Source organism: Choloepus didactylus, chromosome 4 (genome assembly GCF_015220235.1).
Source record: "Choloepus didactylus isolate mChoDid1 chromosome 4, mChoDid1.pri, whole genome shotgun sequence".
NCBI lineage: Eukaryota > Metazoa > Chordata > Mammalia > Pilosa > Megalonychidae > Choloepus > Choloepus didactylus.
In genome coordinates, this window is record NC_051310.1 from 7136703 (window position 1) to 7162667 (window position 25965).

At 48.6% G+C, this 25965-nt stretch overlaps 1 protein-coding gene and 1 long non-coding RNA gene across 7 annotated transcripts in view; one reads left to right on the forward strand and one right to left on the reverse strand.

Moving 5' to 3' along the window:
- Window positions 1-25965, reverse strand: part of EVL (Enah/Vasp-like) — a 192849-nt gene that overhangs the window by 33776 nt on the left and 133108 nt on the right. For all 6 annotated transcript variants that reach the window (XM_037831893.1, XM_037831894.1, XM_037831895.1 and 3 more), the window contains exon 3: window positions 18830-19007. In XM_037831893.1, coding sequence (XP_037687821.1) covers window positions 18830-19007 — 178 coding nt within the window. The remainder of the gene's footprint in view (window positions 1-18829; window positions 19008-25965) is intronic.
- LOC119531082 lies at window positions 3390-18584 on the forward strand. Its single transcript, XR_005216205.1, has 4 exons — window positions 3390-3471; window positions 5751-5855; window positions 16739-17080; window positions 17190-18584. It is a non-coding gene; the product is annotated as an uncharacterized LOC119531082 (long non-coding RNA).

The window sequence follows — 25965 nt, forward strand, 5'->3', positions numbered from 1 at the left end:
TCGCCATCTTCCCGAGTCTCCTTGTCCTTATCATATTGTGCTTGCTGTCTGAACCCGCTGCTGCCACTCCTGTTTCTTCCTTATCTCAACGGGCTCCAGGGCCTACAGGAAGTCAATCCCTCAACCAGCCAATCAGCATCCTCTCTTCCGCTGCCCCAGGGATGTCCCAGCGATAGCCAAGTCCCCACCATCCCCAAGCATGCCGCATCCTTGAAGCTCCCACCCCGTGGCTGCAGCGGCTGCTCCTGCCCAGCGGCTCGTCTACACTCCCGCCAGCACGAGGACACTGCCTACTGGCACCGTCTCTGCGAAGCCTTCCCTGCTTCCTTGGGCACTGGCCTCAGTTGCTCGCTCCTCTCTCTCCTACTGCTCGGCTGGAGTGCTCTGCATGTGTCCTAAATAATGTGCCCATTACCCAGTGCTGTGTGCTGCCCCTCACTGAGCTTGAGCTCCCGGAGAGCAAACGCCGTGGCCTGTCCTCTGCACCCCTAGCACCTAGTGGGGAGCCTGGCACAGAGCACAGAGGATATCTGGGAGACAAGCCCAAACCTGGAGTCACTGCAGACTCTCCGTACCCCAAACCCCAGTGACCACTTTCTCCCAGAGCAACGCCCATTGCCCCAGTCTGGCTCTGACCCCTGCTCCCTGCCCTATCCCTCTGTGGCTCCCTGCAGCCACATCCTGTGTCCATTGCTCTGCCCTCTGGACCTGAGCCTCACCGGCTCTCACCTGGGGGGCCATCCCCCCACAGCCCCCATTCGTCTCTGCCTTGGGCTCGGCCCTGGAATCTGTACTGATAGACTTAACAGCAAGGCACAGGCCTCTCCATGGTTCCTTGGCCAAGGAAACACAGTGGGTCCTCACGGATTCAACAGGAAGAGCCCCACCCTGGATGCAGGACCCCAGCCTCCCCAGTGGCCCTGCTCCCCTCCTCCCAGCCCCTGCAGGCCCCTCTCCCTCAATTCTCCCCTGGTGAATGCTGCCTCTCCTCTCTTGGCTTCCCTGGAGTGGAATGCAAATCTGCACAGCATGCGTGCACTTGCAAGGCAACACCCTAGAGATCTGGGCATTGCTGTCTCAGCCACTGCCCAGGAGGGGCCCCTGACGTTTGGCCCCTCTATCCTGGTGTGCACACACCTTCCCCTGATGGCCTGTGAACAGGTCCATCTACTGAGCTCTGCAACCCAGGCTGGTTGGTCCCTTCCCTTCTTTGAGACCCGGTGTTCCCACCTGAGGCGGCTGCACTGGCCTTGCTGGAGAAGCAGCAGCAACATCCATCTCCCGAGCGCTCACCAGGTGCCTGGAGCTGCTCCGAGCATGCAGTCTTGCAGTCTCCTAGACGACTGCACCCCGGCTCTGTCACCCACTCCTTGGGCAGGCCACTGAATTTCCCTAACTCTGCTTTCTAGACTGAAATGTAAGAATTGTACCATTTATCTTGGGGTTCTAGGTCAGCCTGATGTCTGGTGGGAGGTGACTCAGCAGACGCAGGTTCTCTCCTTCCTGGGCAGGGATAACGGACTAACATTTCACATTCGCAGCCTGGTTACCCTTTCACATGTGCACTCCCGTCAATCCCCACAACCCATCCTCTGGGCCCTGGGAAGGGGCTGGGAGTGGTGGTGCAGGACCCCTCAGGCCAGGGGCACCCAGAGATGAAACCAGCCCCCGATGAGTCCGGGAGCAGCAGTTTCTGGACCAGAACCCAGGGCTTTAACGCCCTCCTAACCAGCTCAGCCGGCTCCAGGATGGGTTTCGCGTTAACGCACACTGCTTGGAGGCCAGGCCTTCAGGAGCCGCTCAGGAGATCAGATGCTTTCCTTGGTATTCACTGATCAGAAATTCAACTCATCCTTCCTTCCCCCAAGGCCAAAGGAAAAAAAAAAAAAAAGCCTTAAAAAAAAAAGTTTGTGGGGAAAATGCAGCTGGTGAAACTTAAGGAGAAGTTGTGAGCAAACATTTTAGGTCTGGGTTCAGAAGATCCATGTTTTAAATGCTGTTCGGACTTGGGTCTTGGGTCTCTCCATTCCCTCCAACCCAAGACCAGCTGGAGAGAACCCACAGCCGTCTATATGTTCTCCCAGGTGGGCAGTGCCCAGCCTCTGGGCCCAGCCCCTGGATGCCCCCGGGGGTGGGGAGTATTAGTGCTTGCAAAAGAGAACTGGGAGGGACTGTGCCACCCAAGTACCATCTGCACGACGAGCTTGGAAGTGGGCCCTGATTCTGCTTGTTTGACTTTCTGAGCTGGTTTCTCCCTCTATAAACGAGGTCTTGGATGACATGGCCCTAGGCCCAGTTTCATACCACGAGCTTATGAATCATACATAATTAATTCACCTGTTTCTTCAGCACGTCTCCAGCCCCAGCTTTTGGCTCCAATGGAGGGAAGTGATTTCCAGACCAGGTGGTGTAAGAACGTTCTGCTGTCCTGATGTGGCCACCTTCCCACTGCGCCCATGTCCCTGCGGTCAAGCCGGCGGCAGTCACCCACCACTGACCACTCCTCTGCCTGGACTCAGCCCAGCCCACTCTGCCCTCCCCCCACGCCTGAGCAGGGCATGCAACCTGGGGAATGGTGGGCTCCTTGCATAATTTCCCTACAATCATGGTTTGAAGTCACACGATTCTCACAACTTCAGGACAAGCTGTTATTACAACTCATTTAATACATAAGATAACCGAGTTTCAGAGGCATGAATCACTTATTTTGGCATCATCAATATAATAGGTGGTAAAGCTGGGTTAAAGCCAGGGCTCTTTGCCCAGCTCTTTCAGCTACACTTTTCTGCCATCCCAAATAGGTCATGGTGTTCCTCTGAAGCTGGGAGACAGGCAGGGGTGTGTTTACAGACAGTTGCCAATGAAGCAGAATAGCTAGAGCAAACCACCATTAACACACCGAGAAAGCAAGCATGGCCACAGCAAGCTCAGCGAGCCTTGGAGGGCTGCAGGCCGGCTGGGGCTTCACCGGGACCCTCCCTCCAGGCTGAAGTCTAATCCCCAGACAGTTACACTCACAGCCTGCCTCCTGCCCAGAGCGCTTCTCCCACCGGCACCCAGGATGTAGTGCACCCATGAACAGCGTGTGTTTCTTCCTCTCCACAGACCACCCTTCTCTCTTCTCCAATGGGCAAATGTCTTCCATGCCCACACCTGGGGGTGCCCTGCTAGCCCTGTCCCACCTCCCTGCGTTGCTCGCCTCCCCTCCCTCACAGGGTTTGCGACACTGTCCTGACGTGCCCCTCCCATCCCCGGGCCCAGGGAGGTGGGGACCATGCCCGACCCATCTATGTGTACTGGTGCCCACGCTCGGAAAGTTCATTGACTCATCAAACAAATACCTGCTGTGGGCCAGGCCCTGTCCCAGGCACGGGGGACGCAGCAGTGACTACACTGTTCCCCTGGAACTGGCATTCTAGAGGAGGGACAGGCAACAAACAAACAGAAAGCCAAAGAAGGAAAACACAGCAGGTAAGGTCCCTCCCTAGGGCAGGCTGCCTCTGTATTTGGGTGGACAGCGGGGCCAGGAGGCTATCTTGGGGGCAGAAGGGACACGAAGTGTAAGGGCCCTGTGGGGCAGGAGCACACTGCAGAGTTGGGGACCGGTGAGGAGGCTGGAGCGACAAGCGAAGGCCAGGCCATGTAGGGCCATGCAGGCCTTCCACTTTGGATTTTTATTCTGGTAAGACTGGAGGTCTTTTGAGTGTTCTGAGCAGAGGAACGACAGATCTGCTTGTTGTGTGAACAGACTATAGCAGGTCAAAGTAGAAGCAGGCAAACTGATTAGGTAGGCTACTTAAAACCCAGCTGTTTGTTGAATGAATGAGTGAGGGCAGGCAGCAGACAAGCAGGTGGGGGCAGGCCTCTATTCTGGGACCTGAAAATTGTATCCCAAGTTCAGCACTTGGCTTTCTGTGTTGCTAAGGATGGCAACCTACTAACACATTTGAGCAAACTCATCCTACACTAACTAAAGTTGGCAGGGGGCTGGTGAAATTACCATTCTTTAGAAAAGTTATTATATGCCGTGTGAGAGAAAAGAAAATGGATTCCAACGAACCCTTGACTTATTTCTGAAGGTGGAGGGTATCTGGCTACAGAGGTGGGCCAGGTTAAAAATCTGTAACAATCAACCCGCCATCAAGGTGGGTTAGCACCTTGCCGCCCGCCCACCCGATGCGAGTTTCGAGAGCCTGATGCAGAGGTAGAGGCCGGCCTGGGCCCAGGGGAGCTGCCTTCCAGCTGGACTCTGTCGCTCAGTGTGACCTGGGCAAGTTGCTTGGTTGCTGGGAGCTTTGGCTTCCTCTTCCTTGAAATGGAGACAGTAATCCCCGTGCTGACAACCCCGGGAGGAGGCCGTGAAGACCCAGTGAGGTAAGGTTCAGCGCCAGGAGCCAGGGCCGGGGGCACAGGAAACAAGACACGTCCCTTTCCTCAAGGAGGGTATGGTCAGGTGCTGGGGGATGTCATAGCTCCACCTCGCACCGGTTATGGAGCGACTTTGCCCAGCACTGTCTCGGTATTGGGTGCCGGGGACAGCACCACAACTTGTGTTCTGATGGTGCTTTACAGTTTACAAGCCACCTTCCCATTAATTTTCTCATTTGAGCCTGAGGAAGTGACTGCATCCATTTTAAAGGTGAGGAAACTAAAGCTCAGAATGGTGACACGGCTTGCTCAAGGTTTCATAGCTGCTGTGCGTGGCAGGGTCTGCAGCTGGGGCTTGGAGCGAGAGGACGACACACCATTGCCTATCTCCCAAGCCTGTGCCACTTTGGATCCACCTGTCGGCTGCCTGCCACACCCCTCAGGACAGCCCTCCACCAACATTAGCTGGCACTGGTGGGGGACCCTGCAAGATGGGTCATTAAAACTCGCAGGCCAATCGGACCTGGGGTCTTCAGGCTGCATCAGTGGAAAATGAAAAGCCCCCGAGAGATCTTCCCATAGTGTTAGGAAGATAAACCTGGGGCTAGTGGAAGGAGATCTTTCTTCTCTGGGAGGTAAACTACAAACCAACCAACTGCTTTGTAAGACAAGATAGTGGCAGCAGCAGGACATGGGTGGGATATTCAGGTATGAGGTGTCCCCTAGGAGGGGTTCAGCACCTGCCAATGTGCAGCGTGAGACCCCCCAAGGTCAGGCAGGGCTTGCAGAAACATTGGCTTATGCCCCCATCCTCCTCGATGGAGTGCCTCCCCGCCCAATCCTGCAGAGCCCCACTCAAGCCCCACTTCCCTCAGAAAGCAACCCCCACCCCCCCAGCCCACGGCCCCTGGCCTCTCTCTACCTCCCAGAGTGCACCCATAGTAGGCTGCTACTATTCCTCAACTTTTCAAATAATTAAAAAAAGAGTAGTTTCAATTGTTCTAGCAATTTACAGGCTATCAAGAATGTCTACAAACATCACCTCAGGTTACCCTCACAACAACCCTGTGAGGTATGGGTTAACACATTTAATAGATGGAGAAACAGTTTCAGAAAGGTCAAGTGACTGCCCAAGGGCACACTCTTGGTGCCACTGGCTCCTGACCCCAGATCTGTCTCCTTCCACCGCACACGCTGCCTTGCCACCGTGCCCGGTTGGTGGCCCATAAAAATGTGGCTGCTGCTGGAGAAGGCAGGCTCCCTCTGTGAGGGGTGGTGCTGGGCGGGCCAAGGTGACGGGTGCGATTTCTGTGTGAGACAATTCTATTCACCATGTCCCTCAATCACAGATAGCACCCCTCACCTTGAACCCCGTTTCACAGGCTGGAGAGTGGCGCTGCTTCCGGAACTTCTCGGTCTGCAGAGGTGGTGTGAAGGCAGGAGGAGCTGGCTCGGGGTGCATACCAGGTGGACCTGTGGGTGAATTGGTGAGCACATTCAGTCCCCAAATGGGGTTCTCTAACCCCTGTGACGTGTCCAGGCGCTGGACGCAGAGGTGTGGAGAGCATGGCACCTGCCCCTGAGGAGCTCACAGTCTAGACAGGCAAACCAGGGGCTCAGACAAAACGGGGCCACAGTACAGTGTTCCAATCCCTGTGGGAGCCGGGGAGGGAGCACCTGAGGCTTCCTGGGGCGCTCGGGAGGCGTCACAGACGCGGCAGAGCAGCAGGTCACCCGTGGACACGGGCACCTCAGGCAGGGGAGCCATAAGGCGGAGCCTCGGAACCGCGAGCAGAGAGCCCAGGCCTGGTTTGGCGTGACTGAAGCTGAATGCCTGACCTCTACGGGGCTTGGAGGGCTGGACCTGGGTTCTGTGGAAAGGCCACTTGGGAGAACAGGTTGGAGAAGGAGAGGGAGAGTGAGCGTTGGAGATGGAAGTGTCTGGGGAGACGGGGATGGGTCAAGTGTGCGTGAGCGCGCAGGCCCAAGGCGAGCCCTCCAGGAGGAAGTGCCGTCCGACACAACACCGCCTTGAGCTGGGGCCTGGGCTGAGGCAGCGGAGGGCTTTGGACCCGCCAGCCCCTGGGTCTGTGGTTTGCTCATCCAACCTGGGCTAGATGACTCAAGCGTCCATAAGTGAGATTCGGTGCTGGTTTCCGAGGGTCCGGAGAGAAACAGGACTCTCTGAATTCCCCACCTCGCTGGACGGTCAGACTTGACCCCTACACGCCAAGAGGCAAAAATAAAGCCCAGTGGGAGCGTGGGGGCCAGTGAACACTCCTGTCGCGGGTGGCTGGGAAGGTTTCATCTGAGCAGAAGCAGTAGGAACTGGAATGTGTGGGGGAAAGTGGGGGGGCAGGGGCATCCCAGGCACGGAGCCATCGGAGTAGAAGTATAACATGGCTTGTGTGAATGTTGGCAAGGAAGAGGGCAAAGGCCCCGCTGGACTGGGTCCACGAGGCTGCGCGCATCCCGTTCCTGTGAGAACGAGGGCAAAAAGCAGACAGCTCTGTTTTCAGCAGGTGGCCGCCAGAGGGCAGTCAGGAGGCGGCAGGACCAGGCGGACGGGAGCCGGGCCGCGAGCAGGGGTGGGGGGGTGGGAACAGACAGGAGGGGGGGCGCTGGGCCCCTCTCCTCCCAGGTGGGTGCCACAGGGCCTGTTTTCTGGTTCCCACTAAGCCCAAAAGGCCCAAGATGGGGGAGAAGGTGACAGCAGCCTCGGCGCCAGGGACATGAAGCCTGTTCAATCTTTCTCTTTCTTTAGGAGAAAATGGTAGGTAATTTCCAATGGAAAAGGCAAAATCCAGCCCAACTGTAAGAAGCAAGGAGGTTTAACCATGTTCCCGACGTCACTGGGGGAAGGGGGCCTGGCCTCCCGGGCTCCTCCCCACAGCTGTGCGGTGTCGCAACTGGCAGGACACTGGGCACTGAATAAAGTCATGGAGGATGGAGAAACCAGGGAAACATTTCATCTAGCACCAGGGGCTGCTATATACCCATATGACCTACAAGGCCGATGTGAATAAGCCCTTCATCACCCCATGCTGATTTCTATTAAGTTGCCAAATTTTCTTTTTTTCTGAGTATCACTATATAAAATAGAGAAAGTGGATCTATGCTGGTTACCTCAGGGTGAGAACCCTGATACTTCAACAGACCCTGCAACGCCTCAAAAAACCAGTGTGAAATCCCCTGCATTCAACTCGAAACTGCAAAAGGAGCTGCCTGTGGCTACACACGCTTATGACCTGCTCTCGGCTCGACCAAACAGGATTGGCCTCCAGCATCCCGAGACACCGCCCTGGCTTCCTGTCAGGGTAGATGGTGCCCGGCCTCTAGGCCAGGGCTCATCACTGCTGGGCGCACACTGGGGTCCTCTCCAGCTGGCAACATAGTGCCCTGCTGTGCACAGAGGTCTCTGCCCTCGTGATCTCACCGAGACCAGTGCCAGCACCATTTTATAGATGAGGAAACTGAGGCTCAGAGAAGTCCTGCCCAGGGCTGCTCCCACCTTCCACCCTGTGGATCAGCATTGTGCTCCCACCAAGCAGCATGGCTGCTGGTCCCTGGCCGGCCGGGATCACCAACAGGGAGGAAGGAGAAGCCCAGAGCCCTAGGCCCCTCCTGGGGAGGCTCCAGTGCTCTGCGAGGAGGAGTTCCAAGGTTCTGGGGAAATGCTCCATAGAATGACGCTCCTTCCTCCAGGGCTGGACCCAACAGGCTGCCTCCTAGGGATCAGGGCCGCGGGACCACCCGGGTGGACTGTGCAGAAGGCACAGGCTCCCGAAGGGCTCTCCGGACCATCTCACCTTCTCTTGCCACGACACATCCAGACTCGGTTGCCACTTGAAGCTGTGCCTCTCTTGTCACTCTGCTTGGCCCAGGGGACTGTCTGTGACTCTGAGATGGGCTGGGGTTGCCAGATCTTCTGATCTGGAAAGGGTGCCTTGGGGCCTTAGAGGGGACTTAAGAAGTGGACCCTCTGGACTCTGGTTTGGGGTCTCCCCCTCTGTTCTGAGTTGACTGTAAGGAAGGGGAGGTGATGGGAAGGTGAACAGCTGGGCATCTTGTCTCCCCAAGGCAAGGACAGTGCAGGAGGCTGCCCGCAGGGGCAGCAGCTCTCCCCACTAGGAAGGCCTGGCTGGATTTCAATAGAGAGAACCAAACAGGGTGCCACGGATGAGGTGAGTTCCGTCAAGCCCCGCTGGACACTGCTTTCATGCACCTCGGCCCTCCTCAATCCCCAGCCTGCTCCTATGGCCCCAGAGAGAATTCTTTTTCAGGAAGAAAAGGCCATACCAAGCCGGGGTCACTGGGACAGTGGGAGAAACCTTGGGTTCGGGTCACAGCTCTGCCTGCCCCTCACTTGGATGACTTTGTGCGAGTCTCTTCCCTCTCCGGGTCTCAGTGTCATCTTCAAAATGTGTAACTCAATCTCCAGAGGCCTGAGGCTCCCCCTCCTGCCCCCACTCGCACAGCCCCTGCGCCACCACAGCTCACATGGCTGCGAGTGACCACCTGGCCTCCTCGCCGGCAGAGGCGTGGAGGAGGAAGGGCCCTGTAAATTCCCTCCATCGCGTGGCTGTATCCCACCAGCCTGGGGCCCCTTTCTCCAGGACCCTGCCACTCTAGAATAATGGGAGACAATCATAGCTTTGAGAATCTAAAGTGACAGTGGCTTTAAGGAAGAGCCCTGGCTCAGTAGAGCGAGCGGGGGAAGGCAGCCCTGAAGGAAGCGGGTTTTATTTATTGATCACACAGGGCCTAGACCAGGTGTCTTACACAGGCATTATCTCTTGTCATCTCCCAACTATCAGCAGTACAATCGATGGTCCCGTTACACGCGTTCTGCAGATGAAGTGACCTGCTCAGGGTGACAGAGCTCGTAAGTCATAGAGCAGACACCAGGACCCAAGACAGCCAGGCTCCAAAACACGACTCCTCCCACCACACCAGCTGCCCCGCTGCACCTCGGCGACTCCCGGTGAGGGGAGGATCGTGCTCTCACCTACTTTCTCTCACTGACTGTGGTTTCGGCCAGGTACTCACTTCCTCCCTTGGGAGCTCAGTTTTCTCAGCTGGAAGATGGGAGCAGATGCAGTGTTATCTTGCTGGAACTGTTCAAGGACAACCCAATGAGGTAACAGATGTGACATAAGAGGAACCAGTCTGATTTTAAAAGAATACCCGTCTCCTTACACCCAAAGGAGGAGCAACAAAAGAAACAGATAAATGGGACCACATCAAAATTAAAAGCTTTTGTGCATCAAAGGTCTTTATCATGAAAATAAAAAAGACAACCTAAAGAATGGGAGAAAACATTTGGAAACCATATATCCAATAATATCCAGAATATATCAAGAAATCCTAAAACTCAACAACAAAAAGACAACTACCCAATTAGAAAAAGGGCAGAATACTTTAATAGACATTTCTCCAAAGATATACAAATGACCAATAAGCACCTGAAAAGACTCTCAACATCATTATTAGGGAGATGCAAATCAGAACCACAAGATACCATTTCACACCCAGGAGAATGGTTACTATTAAAAAAATGGAAAATAACAATGGGTGTGGTGAAACAGAAGCACTAGTTCATTGCTGGTGGGATGTAAAACAGTGCACCTGCTGTGGAAAAGTTTGGCAGTTCCTCAGAAAGTTAAGTATAGAAGTATCCTAAGCCCTGGCAATCCCACTTCTAGGTATACACCCAAAAGTACTGAAGTCAGGGACTTGAACTATTTAAATATTTGCTAAATATTTAACTCTAAATATTTACACACTGAAGTTCTCAATGGCATTATTTACAATTGCCAAAAAATGGGAGCAACCCAAGTGTCCATCAACAGATGAATGGATAAACAGAATGTGGTATATAAATACAATGGGATATTATTCAGCTGTAAAAGGAATGAAGTCCAGATACATACGACAGCATGGATGAACCTTGAAGACATCACACCGAGTGAAATAAGCCAGACACAAGAAGACTGATAGTGTATGATCTCACTTATATGAAATAATTGGAATAAGCAGATCCATAGAGTGAGAAACTAGAATATAAGGTCCCCAGGGGCCTGGGTGGTGCTAAGGAATGGGGAGTCAGTACGTAACTGTTACAGAGTTTCTGTTTCAGGGAATGGATGGTGGTGATGGCGGCACAACACTGAACGTAACCAACACCACTGAACTGTATATTTGAAAGTGGGTAAAATGGGAAATTTTAGGCTGTATAAATATTTACTAAAATACAAATTTTAAAAACCCACAGAGTGGTACAACACAAATGGTGAACTCTAATGTAAACTATGAACTACAGTTAATACAATGGAATATAATTATAATAATATTGTTTTATCGATTGTAATGAAAGTACTATACTGTACTAACGCAAAGTGTTAATAATAGGGAAAACGATGTATTGTATATATTGTAAAACTATGCATGTGTGTGTGTGGAGGGCACATGTAAGAACTCTGTACTTTCTGCATGGTTTTTCTGTAAACCTACAACTTCTTTAATTTAAAAAAAGTGGGAAAAAAACCCACTTCTAACCCAGTAGTTCCCAATCCTGCCAGACCCAATGGCCCTCTTTTTTTTTTTATCTTCATTTTATTGAGATACATTCACATACCACGCAGTCATACAAAACAATCGTACTTTCGATTGTTTACAGTACCATTACGTAGTTGTACATTCATCACCTAAATCAATCCCTGACACCTTCATTAGCACACACACAAAAATAACAAGAATAATAATTAGAGTGAAAAAGAGCAATTGAAGTAAAAAAGAACACTGGGTACCTTTGTCTGTTTGTTTCCTTCCCCTATTTTTCTACTCATCCATCCATAAACTAGACAAAGTGGAGTGTGGTCCTTATGGCTTTCCCAATCCCATTGTCACCTCTCATAAGCTACATTTTTATACAACTGTCTTCGAGATTCATGGGTTCTGGGTTGTAGTTTGATAGTTTCAGGTATCCACCACCAGCTACCCCAATTCTTTAGAACCTAAAAAGGGTTGTCTAAAGTGTGCGTAAGAGTGCCCACCAGAGTGACCTCTCGGCTCCTTTTAGAATCTCTCTGCCACTGAAAGCTTATTTCATTCCTTCACATCCCCCTTTTGGTCAAGAAGATGTTCTACGTCCCACGATGCCGGGTCTACAATCCTCCCCGGGAGTCATATTCCACGTTGCCAGGGAGATTCACTCCCCTGGGTGTCTGATCCCACGTAGGGGGGAGGGCAGTGATTTCACCTTTCAAGTTGGCTTAGGTAGAGAGAGAGGGACCAATGGCCCTCTTTTTATAACAAAAACTTTGTAATGTTCCCTGTGTTGTTCTGAAATGAATTCATAGAATATATAACCTACTTACGTAAGTTAAAATCAAAATAATGCTGTGCCCATTTGGACGTATTATGTCCCCCAAAATGCCATGCACTTTAACGCAATCTTGTGTGGGCAGATGTAATTAGTGTTGAATAGGTTGGAATCTTTGGATTATGTTGTTTCCATGGAGATGCAACCCACCCAACTGTAGTGATAACTCTGATTAGATATTTCCATGGAGGACATGACCCCCACCACCATTCAATGTGGTTCTTGATTTAATCACTGGAGTCCTTTAAAAACGCTGCACAGACCCAGAAGCTAGCTGGCTTAGCTCAGAGGTGCTTGGAGTTGTAGACCCCTGACATTGGCTACAGCCAAGAGAGACATTTTGAAGATGGCCGTGGAAAGCTGACACTGACATTTTGGAGAATGTCATTTTGAAACACAACCTGGGAGCAAGCAGACTGTCAGTCAGATGCTGCACTGACCACAGATCCACCGGGAATGCAACCACGACAAAGGGGACCTTGTGAGGACTAAATACCACACCTGACAGTGCTGGGGACAGGACCTCAAAAAGAAAAGAACAACTCTTGGTAAAGTCACAGAGTCAAGTATAAATCTCTTTCTATGTACATAGTAGTTGCGTTCCTAGAAAACTCAGTGTATATTAGAACTGCTAAAAAAAAAAAAAAGCTATTAAAGAGATTTAAGTTCTGCCCCAGATAATTAAAAATAAGTTTTTCACCTACGTGAGTTTGGTGGGACATCAGAACAATTCACAGTGCACACGGCAACGTGCCCAGGGCTGCGGGCTCCTCTGCCCCCAAATCACCAGACACCCCTTCCCCATCTCCCAGTGTCCCTGCTGGGAACTCTGTCTAGTCCAACTCGCCAGTGTAGAGTGAAAATACCAAGGCCTCCGGAAGATAAAACATGCCTGCCGCCACACGCAGGCATGACTGGGGGGAAAGGACCCAGACTTCCGACTCCCAGGCCAGGATCTTCCCCCTGACACAGAGTGACCGCACCCCCAACCCTCCCGGGGGTGAAGATTCTCCCAGGAATTTCACACACATGGGACTTGCGGAAGCCGCTGCCCCCACGACCCCTTGCCACTGTCGCAGCTCTGCGAATCCGCGCTGCGCTAGACCGCAAGCCCTTGGGGCCTGTCCACAGTCTTCGCATCCGGGGACCCTCAGGCTGTGAGACAGACATGCCACAGACGGCCACCCCACCTTACAGATGAAGAAACCGAGCTCCGGAAGTGGAAAGGGACTTGCCCACAGCACATGAACGTCAGTGGGAGGGCCGCCGTCACCAGGTCTCCTGACCCCCCAGTGCCTGCCCTCCGCCAGTCCCCGAGCAGAGAGTTCACCTGAGGAAAGGGCCCATGGTTGGCCCCTGGCCTGGAAAAAACCTGGAGAGCCACCAGCTCTCCACGTCTCAGGTGAGGAACCCAAGCCCACAAGGCTGGAAGGAAATGGGACCCAGGAAGGAAGCCAGGAGGCACCGCCACGTGCCTTGCCATGCGACAGAAAAGCCAAGGACCGAGGATGGGGGCAGCCAGCCCCAGAGCACCACGGTCTTCGGGGAGAAAGAATCACCTTGCTGACACCTCGATTCTGGACTTCTAGCCTCAAAACCATAAAACAATTCCTATTATTTAAGCTGACCCATTGCATGGTATTTGTTTTAGCAGCCAGGAAACTAAACATGTAGGGGACAACATACATGTTTAAAAGCAGATCGATTACATTTTGGCATGTCTTTGTCCAGTATTCAATGGAATACTCTGGCCACTTAAATGGTGTGATGGCCTCTACTTTCTTGACATGGGAAGGCATTTTACTGGAGTGCTGCATGAGAACAGCTATCTGTTTGTAAATGAACACAAAAAAGTCTGTAGGGTGTACAAATGTTAATAGCAGTTTTCCCTGGATTATGGAATTAGTGGTAATTGTTCTTTTGCTTGTCCGTATTTTCTATTTTTCAACAATAAACACGGATTACCTGTGTGAAACAGGACTGGCTCTCTCAGTGACTACGCGGCAGAGTGACCCTTCCTGGATGTGCTGGCTCAGGAAGGGAAGAAGGGCACTCGGCTGTTCTAGTTGCTTCACAGGATTTACAGGCTCCTGCCAAGGGCTGCAGTGGACAGTGTCTCTAGGTGTGAGCTAGATCCACCCCTGTCCAGATGATGCACAGAAACCAGAAGCTGTTAGAGATCTTGATCAAGTCCATTCCCTCATTTTAAAGAGGGGAAACTGAGGCCCATGGGGCAGTGACCTGTCTAAGGTCACATAGTGAGTCAGCAGCGAATCACAGTTTGTGAGGCTGCTAAACTTGAGCTGAAACCTGCTCAGAGCCTGGCTCGCAGGGAAGGAGGGAACCAGCTGAGCAGGGCGACAAGGCCTGGCCTGTACACGGGCTGCTCTGGCTGAACGACGGATGGTGTGCTCCTGCTCAAGGGAGTGGGCCCGGAGCACCAGGGCGCTTTCTGGCATTGACATCAGTGATTCGGTGGCTCAAGGAGGCAGTGACAAGGCAGCTTGGCAGACCTACTGATGCTGAGGCCCGAGTTCTCTGTGATTCCTCGCCAGCTGAGACCCTGTCATGAGCTAGAGCCATGGCCCCGCCCGAGCCCCCGTGGTCCCTAAAGTGACTAGACCAGGGCCAGGGATTTAGCCACACTCGTGGGGCATAGGCTGGTTGGCCTCCCTCTCTGACCCACCAAGGAAGGATGGAGTGGTACAGAGAGCCCTGGATTTCAAACTAGAAGCCCTACATGCCCCACATGTGGGTCTCAGCTCCACTGGAAGATTCTGGCACACATGTCCCCTTTTGAGCCCCAGTCTCCCAACCTTAATGAATGTGGCTAACAGGAGTTGGCCTGGCTAACAGGTGTTGTCCTGACTACCTGCTGGAAATGAAAGTCAGAGGTCTTCCTGTGGGGCAGCTGGGCCCCCAGGCCCCAGGCTGCTCAGTCAGCAGGGGACTTCCCTCAAGCAGGACAGGGAAGGGGTGTAGGGAGAAGCAGCCTCAGCTCGGAGGAGAGAGCCTCGAGGGAATCACCATCACCACAACCCCCACTGCGCCTATCATTCACTTGGAGGCCCCCCTCAGCACAGGCAGCATCCTTGGCCATCACTCCCCAGCAGCTGCACCCAGAAATGCCAGGCGCCCTGCCTGCAGGCCAAGCCCTGCCAACACCCGGACCGGCGATGCCCACAGGCAGCCACCACCACAGGCCGCGGCACTCGGGTTGCCACCCACGGGGGCTGGAGAGGGCTGCCGCCCATTCGCCGAGCTCCTTCTCATCTACCCAGAAGAAACCAGGCAGCTCCCTCCAAACCACCCACAGGATGTCAATTTCCCCAGAAAAAGCCCCAGTGACCCAGTGACGGCTGGCCCCTCCACGGAGTTCATTCCTGGACCCAGAGACCTTCATATAAGCTGGGTCTGTATCTCTGCCCTCCACCCGGGAACTGAAACCACCCAGCTGCATTGTTATTATTTAATTCTATTTATCTGATTATTTTTTAGCTGCTAAATTGACTTTTTTAGGTTCCCTAGATTGGTCTGTTTTTCTGACATTTCTACTCAGTACCTACAAAATCTGTAGCAATGTCAGAAAAACAGATCTTTAATGATCAAATGCCTACATATTTCTTCCCTGTAGAGGTCAGGAAGCAAAATCTTACTCTGCTGTGCTCATGCTTTATCTAGAATAACGCTAAGGATTCTGGCTGATGGGGGCTTCCCCAGGTTGGGAGAAGGAAAGGAACAAAAGAAAGAACCCAGAATCATGGCCATCTGTCTGTCCTTCGCACACAGACACCACACACGGTGGGAAGGAGGGAAGCTCTGGGTTCATCTCCTCGGGGAGACTCCGATTCCTTGCGTGGAACACAGGGGCCTGATCTGGGAACGTCCCTCACAAGGCTGTTGTGAGGGTCAGAAAAGAGAATGGGGTGTGACAACACTTTGTACAGTACCAAGTTCTCTAATTTCCTTTTAGATTTGGAATCTGAGTATCTCCCACCTGTCGGGTGGGAAGGCCCAGGAGGGTCCCTACCAGCACCTGCGGCACTCGAGGCGGGGAGGCGGGAAGTGCTGAGTGAGACCAGGCCAAGGAGACACTGACTTTTACAAAGCCGTGTGAGCCCCAGGTATCTGCCAGGAGACAAGGAATGCATGTCTGTGGAGAATTCACTAGGTGCCAGGCTCACCCTGGGCCCTCGAAGCCTCCCCACAGCTCGGTAAAGTGGGCTCAGGAGCCACACAAGGAACCTGAAGCTCAGGGAAGGCGACCAAACTGGACAAGACCCAAAGGGAAAGAACCGGTGTGACGTGAGCTCGTCACATGCTCGTGTGTTACAAACATTTCAAATTCAGTCTTTGGCTTCTATCCCAAGATCACGCAGGTGGCAGAGCCAAGATTTAGAGGAAGGTCTGGCTGCTCCCAAATAGGTGCTTTTTACACTGTACAGACTGTCCCCCACTCCGAGGGCCTAAAAGGCAAGGATGAGCTTTCCCCGATACAGGCCCACGTGCCTGGTGGCAAGCTGCCCTCCGTGGCAGACAAAGCCAGGCAGCAGAAAAGCTGCCTCGTGTGCTGCACAAGTTGGAGAGGTCTAAGCCTCCTGTGGGCAGTGGAAGGGGCCAGTAAACTGGGGCATATTCACAGCGGGGCACTATGCTGCAGTGGGAAAGAACTGACTGTGGTACACACAGTTACCCAGAGGAGTCCCTTGAACATAATGCTGAGAGAAAGAACTCACACTCAAAAAGTACGCTCCGGATGATTCCATTTACATGAAGTTCAGAAGCAGGAAAAGCTAATCTGTCAAAATAGAAGGTGACAGCATAGCTGTCCGGGAGCAGGGATTGACAGGGGAGGGGGGATCGCGAGGGAACCTTCCTGGGCTGACTGTGTTCTCTATCACAATCGGGTGCTGGCTGCTCGGGATGTGCATGTGTGAGAAATTGTCAAGCTATACACTTCAGATTTGTGCCCTGTGCTGTCTGCAGGTTGTAGCTCACCTGGAAAGGAAGTTTAATCCTCAGGGAGCCCAGGATCTTCCACCACGTGAGGGCTCCATCAAGCAGACGCGTACCAGGCCCCGCCCAGAGCACTGGGGTGTGCAGGTGCTGCTCATGACAAGTTTCCCATCAAGCCACTCCCCAGGTGCACACATCTCCAAGGCCGTGTGCCAACCCGCCTCTCCTAGCAAAGATATCCACTCAGCCCAAAGGAGACAAGGAGCCCTGGTTCTGAAGGTGACTGACAACCTGACGCCAGACAAGTTATGTCCTCAGAACGAGCCAGCTTTCTTATCTGAAAATGATGGGCTCGGATGAACCGATTTACTGGTGATTTTTTGGTTGATTTTAATAAAACAGTAGTTTTTGTTTCATTTAAGCAGTTTCATTGAAAGAGTTTGAGGCCTGACTAAATCCAACCCTGTTTTTTGCCCCACAGTGTATCCTTACGCGTGGAATGAGGCCTAACTCCGGCATCCTGGGGGCTGGAGGCACGTTCGGATCGGAAGCCTCGCACTCAGCTCACTTCACCCGAGGCTCAAGGCTCTGGGGAGGAAAGTGGCAGTGCAGCAAGCGTTTGCTGGCTGCCCGCGACGCCTTGGGCCCCGTGCTCAGCACTTGGCCTGTTCACACACCGGGAACTAAGTGAAAGCCCACCGCTCGCAGCCTTGTAGCGCCAGGGACCGTGCGCCCCAAGTCCTGGCCCTGCGGTGGCCCGTGGAGGCACACTCACCACATTCTTCACTTACTTAAAAAAGTTCTCCCAGTGTTTCAGCTAGGGCCCGAAGCTCCGAGGCACAAAACCCAGTAGATACTTAGAAGGCACCTCAGTCCGGGTTCTGAGCACCCTGTCTTCCCACTTCCCATCTGGAAGCCGTCAGAACGATGGCAGAAACTCTCGGAAATACTAAGACCATGGGACTTTGCGCCAGGCAGTCTGCCAGGCATCTTACACGCTAGATACTTTAAATGTCAAAACAACATGGGACTGGCCACATTTGCCCAAGGGTTCCTCAGCTGGAACGTGGCACACCCAGGCGACAGGTTCCAGCTCCTGTGCTCCACCCGAGGAAGGTCTCCAGCAACCCCAGGTCTGCGCTCACCCCTGGAGAGCCCGTCCGCCGTGTGATAAGCTAACGCTGCAAATTTCCAACAGAGCCACCCACATGTCCTCTTGCTTCTTTGTTCTAATTGCCCTGCTTAGGGCATTTTTGCTAGCTGCCCCCTCACAGTCTCCCTAAGCATCAAGCCTGTACAAGTCTCTAGATATTTACAGCCTTTTACTATGCACTCCCCACAGGCCTCTTGGCACAACCTCATCTCTCTAGTCATCCTCTGCCCCCCAAATGCTGCTTTGCACACTTTCCCCACACAGGCCAGGCTCTTTCAGGCCTGTGCGCCTGTGACACGCTCTCCCCTCTCTGCCTCACGAGTTCCACAACCTTCGCAAATCCAGCTCAGACGTCTCCAGTGCGGTAGAAGTCTCCCTTGGCAGCCCAGGGCCAGGCAGCTACTCAGCTCCGTTTCCGTGTTTCCTAAGAACCTTCCATGCAAACTTTATTAGAACACTTCCACAATACGTTATAGTTGGCTCTTTATCAATCTATCTACTGAACCACTAAGTGCCCTGAGAGAAGGGGCTCCAGCTTGCTCATTTCTTATCTATTCTGCCTAGCCAGTTTCTTGTACTCATTAAGTGTTCAGTAAAAGTTTGTTAAACATATCAATGGATAAATGAATTCAAGAATAAACTGTTGCTTGTTTCTTCCCATCACTGCCAAGTTTGTGCTCTGGCATATGGAAGTAGCAAGACACATGTAAAACAGATTTGTATAGAGAGATTCAGGGGAACATCAGCGCAAACCTATATCCCACACACGGCAAAAAAGACAAACTCTGTTCTCTCCCCCTTCAATGTCTCTTTAAATATAGAGAGTCGGGCAGCAGGTTCCTCTGAGAACGCATGACAAACCAGCTCAATGTAGTAGCAATGCTAGAACTCGCAGAGAGCCGAGCTGTGGGAGCAGGGGTAGGAGGTGAGAAGGTCCCACTATCAGGCCAGGATAAAGCCCCGCTTACCTCCTTCCTGGGAATTCATGATGCTCAGGGCAAACAGCATTGCATTGGAGAACGTGGTAGCTTCTTCCTTACTTGCAAAGTTTAAGCCGTAGACCTGGCGGGCATCTCGCCACTGGTGGAAGGTTGGTGTTGCCTGATTGTACTTCAGCCCTTTCACGATTGAATAATTGATCACAACCTGGAGAGGAAAAGAAAGAGAAATACGAGTAAATAAATAAAATGTAAGTGAGCTGGAGGGAGCTGCTAGGGACAAGGACATTGTATCCTCTAGGGCTACAAGAGGACAGGGAGCTGGGGATAGTGTTAGAAGAAGTGGTCAGCATCATCAGGTGCTTCTCAGGCCACAATCTACGGAACAGCCCAAGTTTGAACAACCCATCATTTCGATTAGCTCATAATGCCGTGCAGTTACAACCTCCAAAAGGGAAGGTGTGAGCTGAAGTCAGGTTCCCAGGTTCTGGTCCTGTCCCTGCTACCCAGCCATGTGACCCAGGGTGGTCACTGCAGCTCCGTGAGGCTAGGTTTCTCTGGGTGTAAAGTGGGGACAATGACTTTGGCTTTCTGGCCTCATGGGGTCACCATAAGGACCCACATGTCATATACAACTGATATCTGGACTTCAGATGTAATGCCTCTTCAGGGCGAGACTTTTCTCATTCATTTTCTTTTTTTTTTTTTTGATGATGAATCATACATTTAATTAAAAATTTCATTTAACATATTGTGAACATCTTTTCATGTTCTTAAAGTTTTTTTGGTAAAATATCTTTATAATGGCTGCATAGAATTTCATTGCCAGGAAATATCATAATTTTATTTACCAGTCTAGTACTAGTGGGCATTTAAGTAGTTTCCAAGTTTTAATTTGCTTTTCTTTTGACTAACTTTTTTTTTTTTTTAATTCAGTTTTATTGAAATATATTCACAAACCATACAGTCATCCATGGTATACAATCAACTGTTCACAGTATGATCATATAGTTATGCGTTCATCACCACAATCTATTTCTGAACATTTTCCTTACATCAGAAAGAATCAGAATAAGAATAAAAAATAAAAGTGAAAAGAGAATACCCAAACCATCCCCCCATCCCACCCTATTTGTCATTTAGTTTTTACTCCCATTTTTCTACTGATTTTTTTCAATTTTTTTACTTTGTTTATCAAAAAATTAAAAACAAACAGGCAAACAACAACCAAAAAAACCCCACAACATTTCAAACAAAGCAATGGATTAAGGAAAACAAATAACCTAAAATAACTACTTTGCTTCCAATATGTTCCTACCATACCCCAAGAAAATTAATAAACCATGTCCAAACAGAGGAGTAAGAAAAACAAATAATCTAAAATAACTACATTGCTTCCAACATGTTCCTTCCATACCCCAAGAAAATTAACAACCCCTAAGAAAACAAAGGAATAAGAGAAAAAAAAAACCTAAAATAACTCTATTGCTTCCAACATGATCTTACTATATCCAAGAAAGTTTACAAACCATAATCATTCCTGAGCATTCCCATAACCTTGAGATTACCCTCCATAGTTTATCTGTTCTTATTAGATTATCATTCCCCCTCCACTAATTGGTATCTCTAGGTCCCCTACATTCTACAGTATAAAACATTGTACATTTTTCACAGAATTCACATTAGTGGTAACATACAATATCTCTCTTTTTGTGCCTGGCTTATTTTGCTCAGCATTATGTCTTTTTTTTTTTTTTTTAAATCTTCATTTTATTGAGATATATTCATATACCACGCAGTCATACAAAACAAATCGTACTTTCGATTGTTCACAGTACCATTACATAGTTGTACATTCATCACCCAAATCAATCCCTGACACCTTCATTAGCACACACACAAGAATAACAAGAATAATAATTAGAGTGAAAAAGAGCAATTGAAGTAAAAAAGAACACTGGGTACCTTTGTCTGTTTGTTTCCTTCCCCTATTTTTCTACTCATCCATCCATAAACTAGACAAAGTGGAGTGTGGTCCTTATGGCTTTCCCAATCCCCTTGTCACCCCTCATAAGCTACATTTTTATACAACTGTCTTCGAGATTCATGGGTTCTGGGTTGTAGTTTGATAGTTTCAGGTATCCACCACCAGCTACCCCAATTCTTTAGAACCTAAAAAGAGTTGTCTAAAGTGTGCGTAAGAGTGCCCACCAGAGTGACCTCTCGGCTCCTTTTGGATTCTCTCTGCCACTGAAGCTTATTTCATTTCCTTTCACATCCCCCTTTTGGTCAAGAAGATGTTCTCCGTCCCACGATGCCAGGTCTACATTCCTCCCTGGGAGTCATATTCCACGTTGCCAGGGAGATTCACTCCCCTGGGTGTCCGATCCCACGTAGGGGGGAGGGCAGTGATTTCACCTTTCAAGTTGGCTTAGCTAGAGAGACAGGGCCACATCTGAGCAACAAAGAGGCATTCGGGAGGAGGCTCTTAGGCACAACCATAGGGAGGCCTAGCCTCTCCTTTGCAGCAACCATCTTCCCAATGGTAAAACCTGTGGTAGAGGGCTGAACCCATCAAACCACCAGTCCCCTGTGTCTGTGGTCATGTTAGCAACCATGGAGGTGGGGTAGGCAAATACCCCTGCATTCTCCACAGGCTCCTCAAGGGGGCACTACATCTTTTTTTTTTTCCTTGTTTTTTTTTTTTTTTTTTTAACTTTCCCTTCTTTTTTAAATCAACTGTATGAAAAAAAAGTTAAAAAGAAAACAAACATACAATAAAAGAACATTTCAAAGAGACCATAACAAGGGAGTAAGAAAAAGACAACTAACCTAAGATAACTGCTTAACTTCCAACATGTTCCTACTTTACCCCAAGAAAGTTACCTAATATAGCAACATTTCTGTGAACTTGCTCCTACTATATCCATCAGAAATTAACAGACCATAGTCATTCCTGGGCATCCCCAGAACGTTAAATAGCTTATCTGTTCTTCTTGGATTATTGTTCCCCCTTCCTTAATTGCTCTCTATTGCTAGTTCCCCTACATTCTACATTATAAGCCATTTGTTTTACATTTTTCAAAGTTCACATTAGTGGTAGCATATAATATTTCTCTTTTTGTGCCTGGCTTATTTCGCTTAGCATTATGTCTTCAAGGTTCATCCATGTTGTCATATGTTTCACGAGATCGTTCCTTCTTACTGCCGCGTAGTATTCCATCGTGTGTATATACCACATTTTATTTATCCACTCATCTGTTGAAGGACATTTGGGTTGTTTCCATCTTTTGGCAATTGTGAATAATGCTGCTATGAACATTGGCGTGCAGATATCTGTTCGTGTCACTGCTTTCCGATCTTCCGGGTATATACCAAGAAGTGCAATTGCTGGATCGAATGGTAACTCTATATCTAGTTTTCTAAGGAACTGCCAGACTGACTTCCAGAGTGGCTGAACCATTATACAGTCCCACCAACAGTGAATAAGAGTCCCAATTTCTCCACATCCCCTCCAGCATTTGTAGTTTCCTGTTTGTTTAATGGCAGCCATTCTAACCGGTGTTAGATGGTATCTCATTGTGGTCTTAATTTGCATCTCTCTAATAGCTAGTGAAGCTGAACATTTTTTCATGTGTTTCTTGGCCATTTGTATTTCCTCTTGAGAGAACTGTCTTTTCATATCTTTTGCCCATTTTATAATTGGGCCGACTGTACTATTGTCATTGAGTTGTAGGATTTCTTTATATATGCAAGATATCAGTCTTTTGTCAGATACATGGTTTCCAAAAATTTTTTCCCATTGAGTTGGCTGCCTCTTTACCTTTTTGAGAAATTCCTTTGAGGTGCAGAAACTTCTAAGCTTGAGGAGTTCCCATTTATCTATTTTCTCTTTTGTTGCTTGTGCTTTGGGTGTAAAGTCTAGGAAGTGGCCGCCTAATACAAGGTCTTGAAGATGTTTTCCTACATTATCTTCTAGGAGTTTTATGGTACTTTCTTTTATATTGAGATCTTTGGTCCATTTTGAGTTAATTTTTGTGTAGGGGGTGAGGTAGGGGTCCTCTTTCATTCTTTTGGATATGGATATCCAACTCTCCCAGCCCCATTTGTTGAAAAGACCATTATGACTCAGTTCAGTGACTTTGGGGGCCTTATCAAAGATCAGTCGGCCATAGATCTGAGGGTCTATCTCCGAATTCTCAATTCGATTCCATTGATCTATATGTCTATCTTTGTGCCAGTACCATGCTGTTTTGGCAACTGTGGCTTTATAATAAGCTTCAAAGTCAGGGAGTGTAAGTCCTCCCACTTCGTTTTTCTTTTTTAGAGTGTCTTTAGCAATTCGAGGCATCTTCCCTTTCCAAATAAATTTAATAACTAGCTTTTCCAAGTCTGCAAAGTAGGTTGTTGGAATTTTGATTGGGATTGCATTGAATCTGTAGATGAGTTTGGGTAGAATTGACATCTTAATGACATTTAGTCTTCCTATCCATGAACATGGAATATTTTTCCATCTTTTAAGGTCCCCTTCTATTTCTTTTAGTAGAGTTATGTAGTTTTCTTTGTATAGGTCTTTTACATCTTTGGTTAAGTTTATTCCTAGGTACTTGATTTTTTTAGTTGCTATTGAAAATGGTATCTTTTTCCTGAGTGTCTCTTCAGTTTGTTCATTTCTAGCATATAGAAACATTACGGACTTATGTGCATTAACCTTGTATCCCGCTACTTTGCTAAATTTGTTTATTAGCTCTAGTAGCTGTATCGTCGATTTCTCAGGGTTTTCTAGATATAAGATCATATCATCTGCAAACAATGACAGTTTTACTTCTTCTTTTCCAATTTGGATGCCTTTTATTTCTTTGTCTTGCCGGATTGCCCTGGCTAGCACTTCCAGCACAATGTTGAATAACAGTGGTGACAGCGGGCATCCTTGTCTTGTTCCTGATCTTAGAGGGAAGGTTTTCAGTCTCTCACCATTGAGTACTATGCTGGCTGTGGGTTTTTCATATATGCTCTTTATCATGTTGAGGAAGTTTCCCTCAATTCCTACCTTTTGAAGTGTTTTTATCAAAAACGGATGTTGGATTTTGTCAAATGCTTTTTCAGCATCTATTGAGATGATCAATTGATTTTTCCCTTTTGACTTGTTAATGTGTTGTAATACATTGATTGATTTTCTTATGTTGAACCATCCTTGCATGCCTGGAATAAACCCCACTTGGTCATGGTGTATGATTTTTTTAATGTGTCTTTGGATTTGATTTGCAAGTATTTTGTTGAGGATTTTTGCATCTATATTCATTAGGGAGATTGGCCGGTAGTTTTCCTTTTTTGTAACATCTTTGCCTGGTTTTGGTATTAGATTGATGTTAGCTTCATAGAATGAGTTAGGTAGTGTTCCATTTTCTTCAATGTTTTGAAAGAGTTTGAGTAAGATTGGTGTCAGTTCTTTCTGGAAAGTTTGGTAGAATTCCCCTGTGAAGCCATCTGGCCCTGGGCATTTATTTGTGGGAAGATTTTTGATGACTGATTGGATCTCTTTGCTTGTGATGGGTTGGTTGAGGTCTTCTATTTCTTCTCTGGTCAGTCTAGGTTGTTCATATCTTTCCAGGAAATTGTCCATTTCCTCTACATTATCCAGTTTGTTGCCATACAGTTGTTCATAGTATCCTCTTATAATTTTTTTAATTTCTTCAGGATCTGCAGTTATGTCACCTTTTTCATTCATTATTTTGTTTATATGGGTCTTCTCTCTTTTTGATTTTGTCAGTCTAGCTAGGGGCTTGTCAATCTTGTTGATCTTCTCAAAGAACCAACTTTTGGTGATATTTATCCTCTCTATTGTTTTTTTGTTCTCTATGTCATTTATTTCTGCTTTAATCCTTGTTATTTCTTTTCTTGTACTTGGTTTAGGATTGGTTTGCTGTTCATTTTCTAGCTTCTTCAGTTGATCCATTAGTTCTTTGATTTTGGCTCTTTCTTCCTTTTTAATATATGCGTTTAGTGCTATAAATTTCCCCCTTAGCACTGCTTTTGCTGCATCCCATAGGTTTTGGTATGTTGTGTTCTCATTTTCATTCGTCTCTATATATTTAGCAATTTCTCTTGCTATTTCTTCTTTAACCCACTGATTGTTTAGGAGTGTGTTGTTTAACCTCCAGGTATTTGTGAATTTTCTAAGTCTCTGATGGTTATTGACTTCTAATTGTATTCCACTGTGGTCAGAGAATGTGCTTTGAATAATTTCAATCTTTTTAAATTTATTGAGGCTTGTTTTATGTCCCAGCATATGATCTATTCTGGAGAAAGTTCCATGAGCACTAGAAAAGTATGTGTATGCTGGTGATTTGGGATGTAATGTCCTGTATATGTCTGTTAAATCTAATTCATTTATCAGATTGTTTAGGTTTTCAATTTCCTTATTGGTCTTCTGTCTGGTTGATCTATCTATAGGAGAGGGTGATGTGTTGAAGTCTCCCACAATTATTGTGGAAACATCAATTGCTTCCTTTAGTTTTGCCAGTGTTTCTCTCATGTATTTTGTGGCACCTTGATTGGGTGCATAGACATTTACGATTGTTATTTCTTCTTGCTGAATTGCCCCTTTTATTAGTACGTAGTGGCCTTCTTTGTCTCTCAAAACATCCCTGCATTTGAAGTCTATTTTATCGGAGATTAATATTGCTACACCTGCTTTCTTTTGGCTGTGGCTTGCATGAAATATTTTTTTCCATCCTTTCACTGTCAGTTTCTTTGTGTCCCTGTGTCTAAGATGAGTCTCTTGTATGCAACATATTGATGGTTCATTTTTTTTGATCCATTCTGCGAATCTATATCTTTTAATTGGGGAGTTTAATCCATTTACAGTCAACGTTATAACCGTGAAGGCATTTCTTGAATCGGCCATCTTATCCTTTGGTTTATGTTTGTCATAATTTTTCCCCTCTGTCTATTAATATCCTTTATTGTACCCATACCGAATCTCTTTAGTACTGAACCTTTCTCCAAGTCTCTCTGTCCTTTCTTTGTTTCTCTGTCTGTAGGGCTCCCTTGAGTATCTCCAGTAGGGCAGGTCTCTTGTTAGCAAATTCTCTCAGCATTTGTTTGTCTGTGAAAAATTTAAGCTCTCCCTCAAATCTGAAGGAGAGCTTTGCTGGATAAAGTAT